Source organism: Pogona vitticeps, chromosome 2 (assembly GCF_051106095.1).
Source record: "Pogona vitticeps strain Pit_001003342236 chromosome 2, PviZW2.1, whole genome shotgun sequence".
NCBI classification, from domain to species: Eukaryota; Metazoa; Chordata; class Lepidosauria; order Squamata; family Agamidae; genus Pogona; species Pogona vitticeps.
In genome coordinates this window covers 309391851-309408921 of record NC_135784.1, presented here as the reverse complement: position 1 = coordinate 309408921, position 17071 = coordinate 309391851, and the positions used below count along the sequence as shown (strand labels likewise).

The 17071-nt window shown below is 45.7% G+C and overlaps 1 protein-coding gene across 13 annotated transcripts in view; it reads right to left on the bottom strand.

Moving 5' to 3' along the window:
* The window catches only part of CELF4 (CUGBP Elav-like family member 4), an 870333-nt gene that overhangs the window by 113737 nt on the left and 739525 nt on the right, over positions 1 to 17071 (bottom strand). For 7 of the 13 annotated variants that reach the window (XR_012084591.2, XR_013540995.1, XM_072992989.2 and 4 more), the window contains exon 4: positions 487 to 615. The exons of 2 other annotated variants lie outside the window; for them this stretch is intronic. Coding sequence is in view for 9 of the 11 variants with exons in the window: in XM_072992989.2 (XP_072849090.1) it covers positions 487 to 615 (129 nt within the window). In the remaining 2 variants the exon portion in view is untranslated. The remainder of the gene's footprint in view (positions 1 to 486; positions 616 to 17071) is intronic. 4 more of the 13 variants (XM_020796444.3, XM_072992991.2, XM_020796445.3 and 1 more) reach the window with 1 other exon arrangement.

Sequence of the window (17071 nt, the reverse complement as noted above, 5' to 3'; positions counted from 1 at the left end):
GACTCATGCTAGCTGCCTCCATAGCAGAGTGGATCCCTAGACCCACATGACGTCAGATGACCCCCAAAGATGAGGAGAGCTTGGCAGCTGTCCTGTTGCTGTTCCTCACTTCTGGATTTGCACTAGTTGATCCTGGAAATCACTCAGGTTCAGAGAGGGACACTTCCTGAGCTTCGATGCTTCGGCATAGTTGGGCAGATCGGGCCCACAAGCGTTGGGGGGGTGCCCTAGATTCTGTGCCCTGCCTCCTCCTGAGGGCGCCCACTCAGAGGAGGAGGTGGGGCAAGGAAGCCCACGGTGCAGTTTGTGATGGGGCGCTTGTGGGAGGAGGTGGGTGTGGAACTTGGGGCACCCCCTGCAACTCCTGTGGGCTCGATCCGTTGAACCAGGCTGAACCACAGTAAGTGTCCATCTCTAGGAGCCTTCAGAACGTGAGTCATTTCAGGTGATGCCCTTTGCACCAGGCAACCACCACGCCACACTTACCTTTGCTGTTGCCATCTGGTCCCCGGAGAATTGTGCACTCCTCAATGTTGCCAAATGCTTCAAATAGCCTGCGCACGTCATCTTCCGACTGCTGTTTGTTGAGCATGCCCACAAACAGTTTTCTGTCTTCTGGAACAAAATTCAGAGGTGCTTACCATATTTCACAAGGAATGGGAGAGCAATTAACACTATGCGCGGAGACATCGACCTATGTCAGATCTGGAGGACAACATGCTCAAGATGTCGTCAATGACAACCCATTGGCCGAGCAGATCTGTCGTATGGCAGGATGGCCCATCGGTGGTCTGTGCTTCCAGCCACCCTGCAATTCAATTTCCTTCTTTCAAATGATGCAACCACTTTTAATCAAGGTATGGCAAGGATTTATTCACAATTTTGATTATAAATAAGTTTCGGCAGCCTTGGACCACAGGGTTTACCACTTTTACTGTGGCGTTTCCTCGGGAAATGGAGCCTTGTATCAAACTAGATCACACACCTAGCCTCTTAGTAGAAGAGATGCTCCTTCATGTGGGGAAAAAAGTCTGTTTGTCATAGCACTTGTCTTTGACTCTGTACCGTGCATTTGGCATGCTGTGTTATGACTGAGCGTACACTTAATTTGCATGTCTGAGTGCTGAGACTCCTCTATGAGAAAAGACCATTGGGAGCAGGAGATCACTGGAATGATCCCCACAGACTTAAAATTCCTATGATTCCCTGGGAAAAGAGAAGATTGAAGGGGTTCAAGTTTGCATTACGAGTACATGCACATAAATCCATCTCTGTGCTAATTTTCTGCCAAAGATTGAGACTTCCATTTAATAGATTGATTATGTCCAACGACATGTGCTTCTTAACTGAGAAGGTTTTGGTGCTGTTTAGCACCAACTTTATTATCCTATCTGAGCAGTGGTGAATGGACAGGTTACCTATATATATAGTAGGATCCCCTTATCTGCAGGATCAGTATCCACTGATTCAGTACCCACAGTCTGAATATATACATACATACAATGTCATTACCAGAACTGGCCACTAGAGGGAGACAGAAACCGCACCATGTATAACATTCACTTTTATATAGTGTTTGCTATAATCCGCATTTTCCAGCATCTCTGGGGAACCAATCCCCACAGAACCAATCCCCCATGCAGATGGGGGGCACGCCCCTACTGTACTCCCAAACCAAAATGTAAGGAATAGATTGAAAAGGAGGTTGTTGAAATCAGAGACATAATCTGTCCCTGCTTTTTAAAAAATTGCTTGAATTGATTCCAAGTTTTGCAGACTGACTGTAGACATTTTGTCTAAAGAAAAGAGAAGAGGAAATGGGGAAAACAGAAAGACCACACCATAGCCTTTTTCTACTGGAGAAAGACATGCTTAATTTATAGTTTGCTAAATGCTATGTAAATGTTTCTGGGCAGTGATCCCCCCTCCCCCTGGAGACATTTACAGAACAGATGCAACCAATCTGAACGAATCCTTGTCAACAAATAAGCAAATTCACCAGGTTTTCTTATTTCTCTCTCTTTTTTTTTTTAAAAAAGAATCCATGTGCATTTTTTAATCCTCTATGTTCTGCTGCTTGATGCTAAATCTAAACTGTGGGAGAAAAACCGGGCAGGCGGTGCTCAACCTCTTGGTGACTGTGCATGTGACGATGCACTGGGTGCTGTATTTCCCCCCAAACTAACTTGGCCAAGCGCTGGAAAAGACTCTAAGAAAAGGAAGCATGAGGGCGTGATGTTAGAGCACAATACTTCAGACGCATATGTTTTGGAGATGGGCACAGATTTAAAAAAGGAATCACCAAATTCATACAAAAAGCACAAATTCATTGACTAATATTCGTATGAATCAATGCCCCTGACGAATCACGAATCAATGAATTTTTGCCATGCTTGCTTTGTTGATTCGTTCAGCTTTAAAATGCCCCCCAAGACACTTAGAGACACCGAAATCACAGGGAAGCTTCCCATAACTCTCCTCTACAACCCCTCTAAGTTTGGTGAAGATTGGGTTTCCCCAGGCCAGCTGCTAAAGGGCACTTTCCTGGGTGTATAACCTGGATGTCTGAAACCCAACCTTCACTGAACTAGGACAGATTGTAGAAGAGAGTCAATACAAGCTTCCGTGTGATTTTGGTGCCTCTAGGTGCCTGGGGAAAACTTTTCTGGGATCCCTCTTTGTCGGGGCATAACTGAGATGTCCAAAGCCCAAACTTCACCAAACATGGAAGGCTCGTAGAGGAGCATCAGGGGAAGCTTCTCTGCAAATTTGGTGTTTCTAGGTGCTTTGGCAGGCCAATTTCTAGGGCTTAAAGTAAAAAACAAATTAGCAAATCAATTCAGAAGTGTACTCTCTAATTCAGAAAAACATTGTAAATTCATAATTTGTGATTTGTTGATCCTGGTGAATCACAAATCAAAACGAGTTGCAGTTTTTCTGATTTGTGCCCATCTCTAAAAGGTTTGCCATCATTGCTTTCTCTCGCACTCAGATCTTGTACATTTCAAGCTCTTTCTGCCTGATTCATGAAGAAATTTGCACATTTTGGTTACTTCTCATAGAAAAACAATTGAGACACATTTCCATTGGCATTGGCCGAATCTGATAGACACAGCTGTTTTCAGCATTAATATCATTATATTTATTGAAAGTATTGTTACCTTGCCTTTCTCCCTAAAAAAGGACCCAGGGCTGCTCACAGCCTCAGTTAACAATCTGGCTTCCGTGTTTCAGACCTGCTGAAGTTTCGTGACGCTTTCCGGAGGCAGCCCCATGTAGAGTAAGTTACAGTAATCCAGCCAGGCAGTAACTAAGGCACGTGTCCCTGTGTCCAGATCTCTTCAGGAGTGGCCCATATTTTGTATTCGCAAAGGCTTTCATGGCTGGGATCTGATGGTTGCTCTGTTTTTGGGGGGCTCTTTGGCCGTGTTCTGAAGGCTGTTCTTCCTAACATTTCGCCAGTCTCTGTGGCCGGCATCTTCAGAGGACAGTACTCTGTGCTCTGGAGTAGTTGGCTTAGGAGTGCAGTATTTGTGGCTGTGAGACAGGCTTTTGTCTTTTTCTGTAGATGGGTGATTAGTGTGTCTTGTTGTGAGTGTATTGTTGTGCTAAGGAGAAGAGATTATCTGTCACTGTGGTTGATGGGTGTCATTAGCCGGTCTTTTGTGTGTAGTGATCCCCTGTCCTTGCGGCTGGGTAGAGTTCGTTGACCTTTTGCACACTGTATTTTTGAGAGCTGGGAGCCATCTGAAGATGCCAGCCACAGAGACTGGCAAAACGTTAGGAAGAACAACATTCAGAAAACGGCCAAAGAGCCCGAAAAAAACCCACAAAGGCCCATATTTTATTTGCCTGCCATGTAGCTGTGGAGGATGAGTGTCATAGAAAAATAGAAGTGGGCACTCGAATTCAGAAGCTGTAAGTCCTGCAGGGGAGGAGGCAGTACTTCAGGCTGTGTCTTGTGCCTGACTCCCAGAAGCCCTTCCTTTTGGACGGACATCCTGCTGTGGTGCCGTGCGTGCTCCCAGGCTGAGTCTCTGGGAACGCCAGAGGCTTTCTCCCAGTCCGACTTTCCCTCGCTGTCTCCGCGCTTTCTCTCTCTCTCTCTCTCTCTCTCTCTCGCCTGGTGAACTTGTCGGATTAAATATGCAGTGTTCTGAAACCTAGCTCCTGGTGTTTATAGGAAGTCCCCGCACCTCCCCTGGTGCAAACAGGGGTTAAATTATTCCTTGTTCTATTTGTATTTAAATGTTCTGTTTTTATGAGAAGTTGTGAGGCAGAGAGGTGTCAGACAGGCTGGGAAAGCAAGACAACGTGCAATAAAGGGAAAAAAAGAGACCCAGGCAGGCCGAGAGGTGAGAATCACCAATTAACAAGGCAGGAGGGCAAGGCGCGGAAGACATCGTTAGGCTGCGCAGCTGGACGGGTGACAGTAAGGTCACTAGAATCGTGGCGCGGCCAGAGTGACTGGCAGCCACAGAATTGGGCTCCCCTAAATTGCATTATCATATAAATGGATGTGAGGTTCCCCATGATATATGGATATGGATGAAAGCAAGTGCAGGAGTTAGAAGAAAAACAGATTCTCCCCCCCACCCCAGAATAATGAAGTTACCATGGGCGAGCAAGGAAGGAAGATGGGTTCGTAATTTTGCTGCCCGACCAGTGTCTGCTCCCATTCACCCTAACCAAATGACTTACCATATTTTTCTGTGTATAAGACTATACTTTTGTTTAAAATCTTTAGACTAAAAATTGAGGGTCGTCTTATACATGGAAGTAAGAGGGAAAAACAAAAACAAGCAGGGATCAAAGCGATCCTGCAGCACTTTGATCCCTTTCCCCCTACACTTGCTAAGCCCCACTTATTTTTCTTGATTTTGGATTAGAAAATTTGGGATGTCTTATACATGAGGGCATCTTATACACGGAAAAATACGGTATGCACATTATCAGTGAACGAATCCCCAGACATTCTTGGACTGCAACACCCAGAGGTCCTTGCTAGCATGGCTAATGGTGGAGGCTTCTGGGGCTTGCATTCTAAGATCGTCTGGGGACCAAAGGTTGAGAACCACAAGTTTAGGTCTCTGGCTTTGGAGCCAGAGGTTGGGAGTTCAATTCCCCCATTGGACCCCCTTGACAGGGGCTGAACCCGGTGATCTGTAAGGTCCTTTCTAGCTCTGCAGTTCTATGATGACGATAGAGATGATTTTGGCACATGAGGGAGAAAAAACAACAAATGTCATCGCCCATCCACCAGAATAAAGCTGGAAATGAATTTAACTAGCTAGGTAACCAACAATGTGCTGTCATTTCATGGCATCCCAAAGCTGATACGTGAATTGAGCCACCACATGCCTACCAAGCAAACGTTGCCTTTCTCTCTGTCCTGCATGCCCGTTTTTGCCCCTCCTGCACCTTGGCAGGTCACCTAACACAGCTATTAGAAGAATACGTGAACATTAAAAATAAAAATATTTTCCGTTTGAGTGGAGAGAAGGAAAGAAAAAAAACCAGTGTATCCATCGTGACCCCAGATCTGTGGGGTCCCAGATGCAAGAGCAGCCTCTCTGGATGAGGCCCTCTATTCGGTCTCTAGCAGTGGCTGCCTCTGTTTCCCAGATTAGAAGCACCTCACCCTCCATTCTGATGACCTCTTGCCCTCTGCCCGGTGGCACATTCCAGACGTTCTGGCTAACTGCGACGGCTAGATCGATGGGAGCCCGAGGTGAGCAGGGAGATGTACTGTATTTCTACCGTTGCTCCTTAAATCACAGGTTTCTTTATAGGCACCACAGTTCCCGGTGGACTGATGTGAAACTAGTTCAAAGCAAGTGATTTACTGGAGGAATTTCCTGGTCTCCTCGGGTTATCCTTAATTTGAAATACTAGCCCTGACAATGAGCAAGTGAATGGAAGGCAGTTTCTGCTCTTGGTGGTGTGCTCATAATCTGGCATGGCAGTCAAACACACAGCATCATTCCACAAAAGCCAGACCTAGGCTGGATATCGGGAAAAACTTATTAATTGTTAGAGCGGTATGACAATGGAACCTACGACCTTGGGAGGTTGTGAGCACTCCAAAACTGGGGGCATTCAAGGGAAATTCAGACCTCCATCTGTCAGATCTGCTTTGATTTGGATTCCTGCCTACAGCAAGGGGTTGGACTTGATGGCCTTAGAGGCCCCTTCCAGCTCAATTATTCTATGGTTCTACGAAAGGATGGGGGCCCACAGTGACTCTGACCCAGGGCTATCTACATGCCTTCTTGTTTCTTGAGCTATGGACTCCCAGAATCCTAGTCATGCAAATCCAATCAAGGGGAGTTTCAATTTCTGCCCCCTCCCCAACGTGCGAGATTATTCTATGAGTCTATGATTCAAAAAGGCCAGTTCCTAGACTGGTTGGTTAGGCGGAGGGGGTGACTGTCAACAGATAGATTTCTTAAAAATGGCTCAAATCCTGACAAATTTGAATGAACATGTCTTGGTGAGGAGGATTCTTGTTCACCGTTGGGAGACGTGTTGAAGTGATCTCAAGACTGGTTGAGCCGAGGCACAACACCCTCACAAAAATCTCTAACAAGTGGCATTTAGGGGAATGCATGCAGAAAATAAATAGCTTCAAGAAATAGTCCCAAGCACAGAGATACAGGAAATGTGGAAATCATAAACCAGAAAGTTAGAGTCCCTCTCTTTAGATTTGAAAAAGGAGCTGAGGATGCTGGCACCTTCTGAAGCCATAACGTCCCTACTGAAAATAAAGAAGGAAGATGTGGCTTAGTGTGTTCGATTCACATTGGAAGATCTCCATAATGAGTCAGATATTTCTGAAGTTGCCTGTATGCGAAATTTTGTTTATTTGATTTTCGTAAATTCCTTGACTTAGTGAAAACTCACTATTTCGGCCAGTGACGAAGGAAAATCAACCCAATAACAGTTATCAACTCAACAATGTAAAGTGACAAAATAATATAATATAAAAAGAACGTAAAAGAACAATCTATTACAACAAAACAGAACAAACAGAACGAAGTAAAGTCAAATGTGACAGAAAGTCAGCTCCAAAAGAAAAAGTAATAGAAACCTATCTTACAGGCAAGATGTTTGGAAAGGCCTTTTTAGAGAGAGCTGCTTTGGTGAGTTTTCTGAAAGTTAAGACTAATGAGGGCTGGCAAATGTGATGGTAGGGAAGTCCAAAGAGATGGGGCCACCACCAAGAAGGTCTGGTTCTTGGTTGGTGATATTCTGCCATCGCTTGATGAGGCCACTGGAAGGAGCCAGGCCTGGGTAGTAGTTCTTGGGGAGAGACAATTTGACAGGTACCGAAGTCCCAAATCAGTTAGAGCTTTATAAGTCAACGCTGGTTTGGCGGTTTGTGCCGGTTCGTTTATTGCTGGTTTTCAGCATTTCAGTGCTCTGCCTCCCCTAGCAGGTGCCCACTCGGAGGCAGCGGTCTGAGGAGGTGGGGTAGGGAAGTTGAACTGGTCTCTGAGTTCCCCTTGGTCTTGGCACGCTACACTTTGCTGTTCAGCATCTCATCTGTGGCCCTGCTTCTGAGTATGTTGGCATTTGCGGGGGGGGGGGCTGGCAGTCAGTGGTTGGAGAGGGAAGAATGAACATGAACGCATGAGCTGCAAGTACAAACTAGGTAAGAGATTGTCCAGACTGGCCATAGGGACCAAATGTGCTTAGTGTACAATCATCAGGGTGTACAAGGCATGCTTTAACTATGGAACTCACTGCCACAAGATACAGTGATGGCCACCGACTCAGGTAATTTCCTACTCTGTAGTAAGAAGGTACCAACAAAGACCCCGAATCGGAGGTTTATTATTTATTAATTATTTTAAATATTTTTACCCTGCCTTTCTCCTAAGGACCCAAGGCAGTGTACATCATTAAAACACAACATTGAAGCTAAAAACAGTGAATTATTCAAATATGAACTGAATCAATAACATTATATGAGGAAGGTTAGGTAAAGCATTACTAAAACAGATTTAGAAGCAACAAAATGCAAGTTACCTCATTTTAAAATCTCTTCCGAACAGCCTGTCCCTCAAGAAAAGCCTGTCTGAAGAGGAAGATGTATTTGTCTGCATGTGGAAGGACAGCAAAGATGGGGCCAGGCTGGCCTCCCTGTGGGAGGGAGTTCCAGAGTCTGGGAGTAGCCACAGAGAAGGCCCTCTCCCGTGTATCCACCAAGCACATCTGTGATGGTGGTAGGATCCAGAGAAAAGCTTCTCTCTTGATTATCTTAACATACAGGCTCATAGCGGTTTACCAACAGTTCCAACCAGACATTACATGAGCTTCTTGCAAAGGGCAGGATGGCCAGATGTTGTCTTTTGAGGGAAACAGAGATCTCCCGTTCCGATGCGCCTTGAATGCCCAGGTGGTGAGACAGGGGGTGAGGTCCGGACGCACAGATGCACACTATTTGTGTCGAGGCCTAGACACAAAATCAGTGGGAGATGTTGTCGACTCCCATGCACACTTCTCATACCTTAGAAATGTTACCTTTTTTTGCTTCTAGAAATTATCATTCATATAATTATCCATCTCCTTTTGTCCTTCCTAGGGCACGGTAAAGATCTTGGGCAATTGAGATCTTGAATCCATGTAATCACCAAGATGAGAGAACACCATGTTCCACCCAATAATTTTATAGTCTTATTGGGAGTGAAAACCTCCGTAAGACCATTTAGTAGCATTTTTTGATATTTGGTTTATTCACCTTATCAACCATCATGCATAAGGGCTCAGGGTTGGGTGGTTGTTGAAATATCTTATATGCTGGATCTGACTTTTTCCCTCCTTTCCAAATGTATTGTGAAGAAACCACCAGTCGGTTGAATTTAGGGTTGAATTTAGCACCCTAATCTCCATGTTGTATCACATGCGCATCTATACATACATGCATGCACACTACTTATATGCCATGGGGTATGCTCAGGAAACATGGCTTAATTGTGTTGTGCTGTCATTGATGCAAAGCTTGATAATGGTCAGGAAACATGGCTTAATTGTGTTGTGCTGTCATTGATGCAAAGCTTGATAATGGTTAAGGTTGAGAACAGTAGGTTTTTTGCTTGGCTTCAAAGCGAGCTTTCCTAGATCCTTGACCCCTCCTCTGTAGGGTCGACAAGCTGGCATGTCAGGGAAATAAGTTTCAGCACCTCAACTCATTTCAACCGGTGACCTATAGGGGCTTTAGAGGGAAAAAAAAAACACACACACCCAAAAAAACCCTTCTTCCAGAAACGAAAAAGGCTGTGACATTAATACACTGTACCACTGCACGCTTTGAATCTCATGGGAATGATAGAGCAGCGCACCGAAGGAAGAGAGATTAATGGGGAAAAGAAAGGGAGGAGGGGTGTGTGTGTGTGTGTGTGTGTGTGTGTGTGTGTGTGTGTGTGTGTGTGTGTGTGTGTGTGTGTGTGTGTGTGTGTGTGTGAGAGAGAGAGAGAGAGAGAGAGAGAGAGAGAGAGAGAGAGAGAGAGAGAGAGAGAGAGAGAGAGAGAGAGAGAAAAGACCCTCTCTCCTCACCCTGGCACTTGTGACAACTTTTCAGATCATATTAAACTTCCGATTTTTTTAAAGATTTGGGTAGAGGGAACCGAAACACTTCTTTCAAGTCGCTGGTTTCTTCTCCCCCCCCCCCGCCAACCCCTCTATCATCTTTTTCCTCCTCCTTAGCCAGAGACAGCACATAGCTTAGCCACCGCCTCCTTAATATTAAAGGCAGTGATTAAATGGGATTCACCCAAAGACAAAAGGCCAAAAAACCTGCCAATTGTTAATCCCTCTTTTGCTGTGCTTAAAAATTCCATTTCCTTCATTTGAAGAGCGGAGGATGGGAACGCGGGTGCTGAGGCCTGATTTAAATTCTGGCATCGCTGGGGCTTGCTCCCTTCTGCCTCTCTTGACGTCTGAATGTATTCCTTTATTACTATTATTACTGCTTTCTGATTGCATTAAAATTCATCCACACGCTTCCCTCCGCATTTCCACTTTTCTTTTCTTTTTTCTTTAAAAAAACCCAATTCTTTGGTTAATTCCCCCCCCCTTTTTGTGCTTAAAAAGGAGAAGAGGAAGAGAGAGAGAAAAAGCCGCCCTGTCTCATTTTTTTGAATTACACAGAATGCTATTAAAAAGGTCCCCTTCTCAAAAAGAAAAGAAATCCGAGATTCCTCCTCTTCTCATCCTGCTTCTGCAAGCTTGCCTCATTTTGCTTCTCATTCAGAAACAACTGATGTGAAGAAAGAAAGAAAGAAAGAAAGAAAGAAAGAAAGAAGGAAGGAAGGAAGGAAGGAAGGAAGGAAGGAAGGAAGGAAGGAAGGAAGGAAGGAAGGAAGGAAGAAAGAAAGAAAAGGAAGGAAGGAAGGAAGGAAGGAAGGAAGGAAGGAAGGAAGGAAGGAAGGAAGGAAGGAAGGAAGGAAGGAAGGAAGGAAGGAAGGGGGAAGAGAGAAGGATGGAAGGAAAGGAAGCAATGAAGGAAAAAAGGAAGAAAAAAGGAAGAAAGAAAAAAGGAAGGAAGGAAGCTGATGACGGATAGAAGGAAGGAAGGAAGGAAGAGAGTGAGCAGTAATTATGTAAAACTATTTTTACACACACACACACACACACACACACACACACACACACACACACACACACATCTGTTTTTATATTTGTGTTGTAACCCGCCTAGAGTGGTCACAATGACCAGATAGGTGGGGTATAAATGGAATAAATAAATTTAAAAAATAAATTTAACATTATTTCTCTTTATGAAGCACTGGTCCCTTCTGGCCATGTGTGCAACGAACATGGTATTATAGCAAGGAGACCCCATAATCTGTCCAAGCTGACCAGTATCCTACTTTTTCAGCGACCTGCCTACCAGGCAGAAGTCTTCGCCATGCAAGGTGAGGGCACCCGACAGGAACTGAAGACAAACCTTCCATATGCAGAGCAATAGGCCACCTGGTATGATGTAGTCCAGGGGTTCCTGACTTTGGGTCATCCAGTGGTTCTTGGACTTCAGTTCCCAGAAGCCTTCGCCACCAGCTGTGCTGACCACCAGGTGTTTCTGGGAATTACAGTCCAAGAACAATTGGCAGCCCACTGGTGTAAGGGTTAAATTGACAGATAGACTAGGATTCAGGAGACCCGGCTTTGATTCCCGGCTTGGCCATGGAAACTCATTGGTGGTGTGTGTGGAGCTGGTAAATATAACCATCATGTGTTGGACTCCTGGTCCACTGGGTCCCTCCCAGACCTGAGGTTCTAAGAGAATGATGATGAAGAAGAAGTTGATTCTAACTTATGGCAGCCTTTACCAGGGTTTTCCAGTCAGAGAAACCTCAGAGGTGGTTGACCATTTCCTTCTTCTGCGGGGTGGCCTGGCTTTGCCCAGCTTGTCCAAGGCCACATGGGCTGGCTCTTCTAGGATGCACAAAGAGGGAAATGGACTCCACAGCCAGGTACGTAACCCACTGAACTCGAATTCTTGAATATTTCAGTTACCCTGAACGTACTGTTATAGTTTCTGTAAGTCAGTTCTGACTTGACAGCACCCAACACAGATAACCTACAGAGCAGAACCTGGACCACTGTCCTGTGCGTGCAGAACAACGGAATTTCTTGGTGATTTGTTGACTGGAGCAGATCTTTGCATCCCACCTATCTCCACTGATGGGAACCACAGAGGCTAAGTAGATCTTTCGAGCCATCGTGGTGTAGTACAGTGTTTTCCACTCTTAGGTAACCCAGATGTTCTTGGACTGTAACTCCCAGAAACCCAAGCCAGCAAAGCTGGTGGTGAAGGCATCTTGGTGCTGCAATCCAAGAACACCTTTGGTTACCCAAGGGTAGGAACCACTGGTATACTGGAGAGAAGGGCCAGATCTGAGGAAACCTGAGTTCAAATCCCCTCTTAGCCATGGGAACTCACTGGGCAAATGGCACTGGTAAGACCACTGTTTAGGTATCTTACATCTCATGAAAACCCAACGAGGGTGGCCATATGTCAGATGCAGGTTGACAGCATAGAATATACACAAGCAGATCTCCCAAGTGCTTTCTCCTCCAGGCATGGGGCAGACCCACTGGATGGCAACATGCAATCTGAATTAAAGGGTGGGGTAGTGATCCTTTCCCCTTCCATTCAGAGAACCCAGCTGGGCTGTTAGCTCAGTGCTGCTTCGACACTGACCAGGAGTACCAGCCAGGTTGTGGCCCCTACTTTTCCCCTACTATCTCCATCTGAGATGGTCATCTTAGTCTGCCTGACCACAAGGCCAGCCCCACGGACCCAGACTTGCTTAGCTTCAACAAGAGGGCTCCTTCATGTGACCCAACCAAACCAAATACTCCTTGTGGCCTAAATAAGGACGGTGTCTTCCAATGTCTGCCTGGCATTGAATCCACATCCATGTTTTAGCCTCAACTTCCAGGTGCTCGCCAAGGTTTTGGAGCTGTTTAGGTAAATAGGGTACCGTACCTTGGCTAGGTTCTGTAAAACTCGGGGTAAAACCCAGTGTGGATTCACGGCACCACTGACATTCTCTCCTATCAGTGGATTCAGGGCAATGTAAGCCTCTAAGCAGGTCGGCTTCCATGAGAAACCGTAAACCAGATGGCAAGGGGTTCATACCAGCTAGCTCCTTCTCTACTCCAAACATATACGTCTGCTTTTCTCTCCATCAGCAACCTTCAAGGCAGCTACCAACCCTCAAAACAAAGCAATTAAAACAGAGTGAATTGTGTACAACAAGCATTCAGATAAGCAACAAAGGAAGAAGAAAAAAAGAAAAAATACGACAGATTTTTCCCCTGCCATTTCTGCACTAGTCCTGTTTTTGTCTGGTTTTCCCCCCCCACCCCCTTAGGGATTTGAGCTGTGTATTTTCATGCATTTTAAGCCAGTTTCGTATTTGTCTGTTTTAAAATAGTTGTTACATGTCCTGAGCCTGAGGGATAAGGCAAGCTGGGGATTTAATACTGGGTATAAGCCTCCCTCACTTGGCTTTGCTCTAAGGAAGTTCTCTTATCTTCACCGTCACTGATATTTTGCGAGACCTCCTGACAGACAGAGGAAGAGGAGGTTAAACTTGTAAGGAACAGCAAAATGAACACGGCGACACTCTTGCAGGGTCATATAGGAAACTTTTTGAGAAAACTCCAGTGGCTGGAGCGACTTCAAACTATTATTAATTTAGCATTTATGTATTTTTACTGACAGGAGCCATTACCGCTTGCGCTGCCAATTGTGAATGAATATGGGTTAATAACAGTTATTTTTGTTTGGTGAGCTAGTAGGAGAAAGAGGCATTTTATGTCAAGAGAAATAATCATTTGGAAGCAAACACAGAATACCTTTCTAGTCCTGCTGATGAGCCCAAATGGATAGCGATGATGTGTACATTTGGTTTAGCGGAAGCCACGATCAGTTATTTGAAAATGTCATTTTTGGGGAATGGGACTATAATACCCAGAATCCCCTAGACAACCACAGGACTCAAGGATAAGTCATTTTAAAAAAGAGCTACTAATGGGATTACTATGTAGTGTTTACTTTGGGAGGAAGTGAAGGTACAAAAAGGTTGTATCTTATAATGATGAAAGACGAAGGAAATGGGTCTGTTCCATTGCTTCCAGCATAACTGTTTGCTTCTCTGGGTTTTTTTTAAAGCCATTACATAAAGAAATAGACACAAAACAAATGCGAAACAGCAGCATGTGAAGACTTTGGTTGCAGTGCCTTCTGATTTCGGTTTTTATTGCATCCGTTCCTTGTGTTGTGTGTATACTTGTATTAGATCACCTGTCATAAAATTGAATCACCCTGGCCAGAATCCTATGGTGACCTACTGTGTGCATGAAGGAAATTGCAGGAACACGTATATGTGTTTTGCAATTTTCTGATTGTGTGTCGTGCGTACGGGCGTACCATTGACTGCACGGCCGGAGCACATGTCAGGCGCCGTGAACCATTGTGCCTGCCGGCTATGCAATTTTGGTTTCATGCAAAGCAAATCAACAGGATTGTGGCCAGTATTTTTTTTTGTAATAGGAGATAATGGTTTTATGTCGTTTCTGGCCCCAATTTTGCTGTGGTGGGTCTTGTTCCAGATATTACTAGAGATGCTTGGAAGACATTATGGGATAATGCAGAGCGAAGGTTGTGGCAATAGATGTTGGGAGAGACAATGAAGAGTGGAATGGAGTGTCCCTCCAAGAAGACATGGCCAGCAGGAACTCACCAGGAACTTTCCATATTGCCACATTATATTAGAAAAAACATATAAATAAAATAATAAAAAACACACTTCTTAATATGAATGCTGCCCCCCTCTGCTGCCATCAGTTATAGGCACTAAGAATTATTGGCGTCTTTATCAAATGAGAAATTAAAACAAAAGATTTTCCCCCAGCTCATATTTGGGGAAAATAGATACCGAGCTTCACAATCCTAGCTTGGGGGGGGGGGGGTGGCTGTGTGCAGGCGGGGGGGGGGGTTGGGGGAGGAGAGAGGCAGCCTTAGTTCATTCTCAGGTTTAAGAGGAATAATCCACATTTCCGCTGCACTTGGCTGAATGCATTCACCGTAGCTGTTGAATGGTAAATAGGTTTATGGGCTGTAAGTGAGAAATCAACTCCAGGCACAAGAGGGAGGGCAGAAAGAGGGTGGGGGAGGAAGCCAACCCCCAAATTGCAGGGCAATTGTGTTCATAGAGGGAGCAGAGGAAGACAAAGCACCGGAAATTAAGGGATAAATGGCCCCCTTCAATCCCTTCTCAAGAAACATTGGGGGGAAAACCCACAGATTTTTCCAGGCAGCTGAAACACGGTGAGTTCAAGCCCGAGGTAGCGGCACCAGCAGTGAGAGAGATGGAAATTTTGAACTCCCCTCATAAAGTATCTACGTGAAGGAGCTGCAATCTTCCCACAGAACCCCATGAAGGATAGGATGATGGTTCTTTCGAGCTGGGTGTGTGGAGACTAGATGGTCCCTGGATGAAACCAATCCAAAACCATGTTAGGTTCAGAGCCTTACCTAGGGTTGGCCCCCAAACTCCATTTTTTTTGGACCACCACTCCCAGAATCTCCAACCACTGTGGATTCTGGGAGTTGTAGTCCAAAAAAGGAGTTCTGGGTCCAGTCCTGTGTAAGGGTTGTACTGTGGGCCTATTGCTCAATATGAAACTAGACCCATTGAATTAACAGAAGACATGGCAGTATTGTCTTAGCATTCATTTAGTGGGTATCCCCTGACCTGGATGAACTGCTGGATCAAGGCGGTAGCCTCTGGCCGCACTCTTAGGGCCAATTCTGGGATTTGTAGTCTGAATTATTTTCCTGAGTCTGGCAGGAGTTTTGCTATCCATGTTACACGCACCAGCCTCCTCTATCTTGAGGCCCTCCTGAGCTCTTTGACTTCAGTTCCCATCATTCCCAATGAGTCCTTCTGGAGGGCAGTTGGTTGAAGAAAGCTGGTCTCCACTGCTGGCCGTGGGAGGGGTTCTTCAGAGTTTTCCCTGGAGTCCCTTCCTGGCTCTCCCCAGGAAATACTGGGGGATCGAACTTGTGACAATTCTGCACAAGGAACAGACACTCTGCCACCAACCCAGCGGCACTCTATCACCACACACGTGTTTCCTGACATGTGTGATTTCCAGATGCCAAAGTTATCAAGGAACAGCTGGAAAGAAACAAGACTGACTTAACCACGACTGAACAAGCTCGCTCTCTCCCTCCCTGCAAACACTTTCCTGCTACACCTTGGTTTCATTTTGGTTCCAGCTGGAGGAGATCAAGAGAGGAAAGTGTTGCATGGGGAGCTGTCTACATATTGGGATACTTTTTTTTGGCTCACTCACTTCCACCTCCTCCTTTTCCAAAGCTGCATATAAGTGGCATGAACAGGAAGTTATTATAACCCAGTAGCAGAGCATCTGCTTTGCATGTGGAAGGCGCCCAAACCACCTGCTGGCATCTCAGGCTGCCACAAGCAAACCATGTGTGCCTGTGTACAACTAGAAAGGAGAGCACAGCTGGACCAGGACAAAGACCAGCGTAAGGACAGGCAGGTGTGGTGGGGGTGGGCAACCCTGAGTGCTCCCTGGAAGGACCGATCCTGAAGCGGAGGCTCCAATCCTTTGGCCATCTCATGAGAAGAGAAGACTCCCTAGAAAAGACCCTGATGTTGGGAAAGTGTGAAGGTAAGAGGAGAAGGGGACGACAGAGGACGAGATGGTTGGACAGTGTCATCGAAGCGACCGACATGACTTTGACCAAACTCCGGGAGGCAGTGGAAGACAGGGGGGCCTGGTGTGCTCTGGTCCAGGGGGTCAGGAAGAGTTGGACATGACTTAACGACTAAAGAACAATGAACAAGGAGGGAAAAGACGTGCAAGCGTTTTTCAGGGGCAACACAGCCACCCTCATCCAGGTGCTGCAATGCCATAGTTTCCCACAGCATGTGTTTCATCTTTTATGGACATAAACCTTTCGTAGTGTGAGGGAGGAAACCACCCCCCCCCCCCGTGTTTTTGTCTCTGCGGGCATGTTTTGACTCAAATCAATGTTGCTGCAACAATGCAGGGGATTTTTTTGAATAGAAACCTCAACCCCATTGGGTCCACATTTCAACTCCTTTCGGACAGAGCCCAATCTGGATATTCTCTATCCCAAAAATGTTGCGGCCCAAGAGACAGCATGACCTGGCCTTGAGGTTGGGACAATTCCTCACTGAGGCTCATGTTGACACAACCAGGGATGCTGGAAAGTCTTTGGGTCCGAGTCCCAAGCCTGAGTCAGAAGCTGTGGTACCAAAGTCCAAAGTTCATGTCTGGATCTTTGGAAGCATGTCCCCAGTCCCTATTAAAAACCACCTTTTTCTCTCAGAAAAAAAAGAGAGGGGTGGGTGCATTCCAAGCCGTGAGTCCTTTCTGAATCATTTAAAAAGAAAACTGAGGAGAGTCTGAGTCAAGTCACCCATGCGAATTAAGTCTGCCTTGACAACATGTCCCCATCCCTCGAGACAGCTCCTGGTGGAAATATAAAGACCTGGGA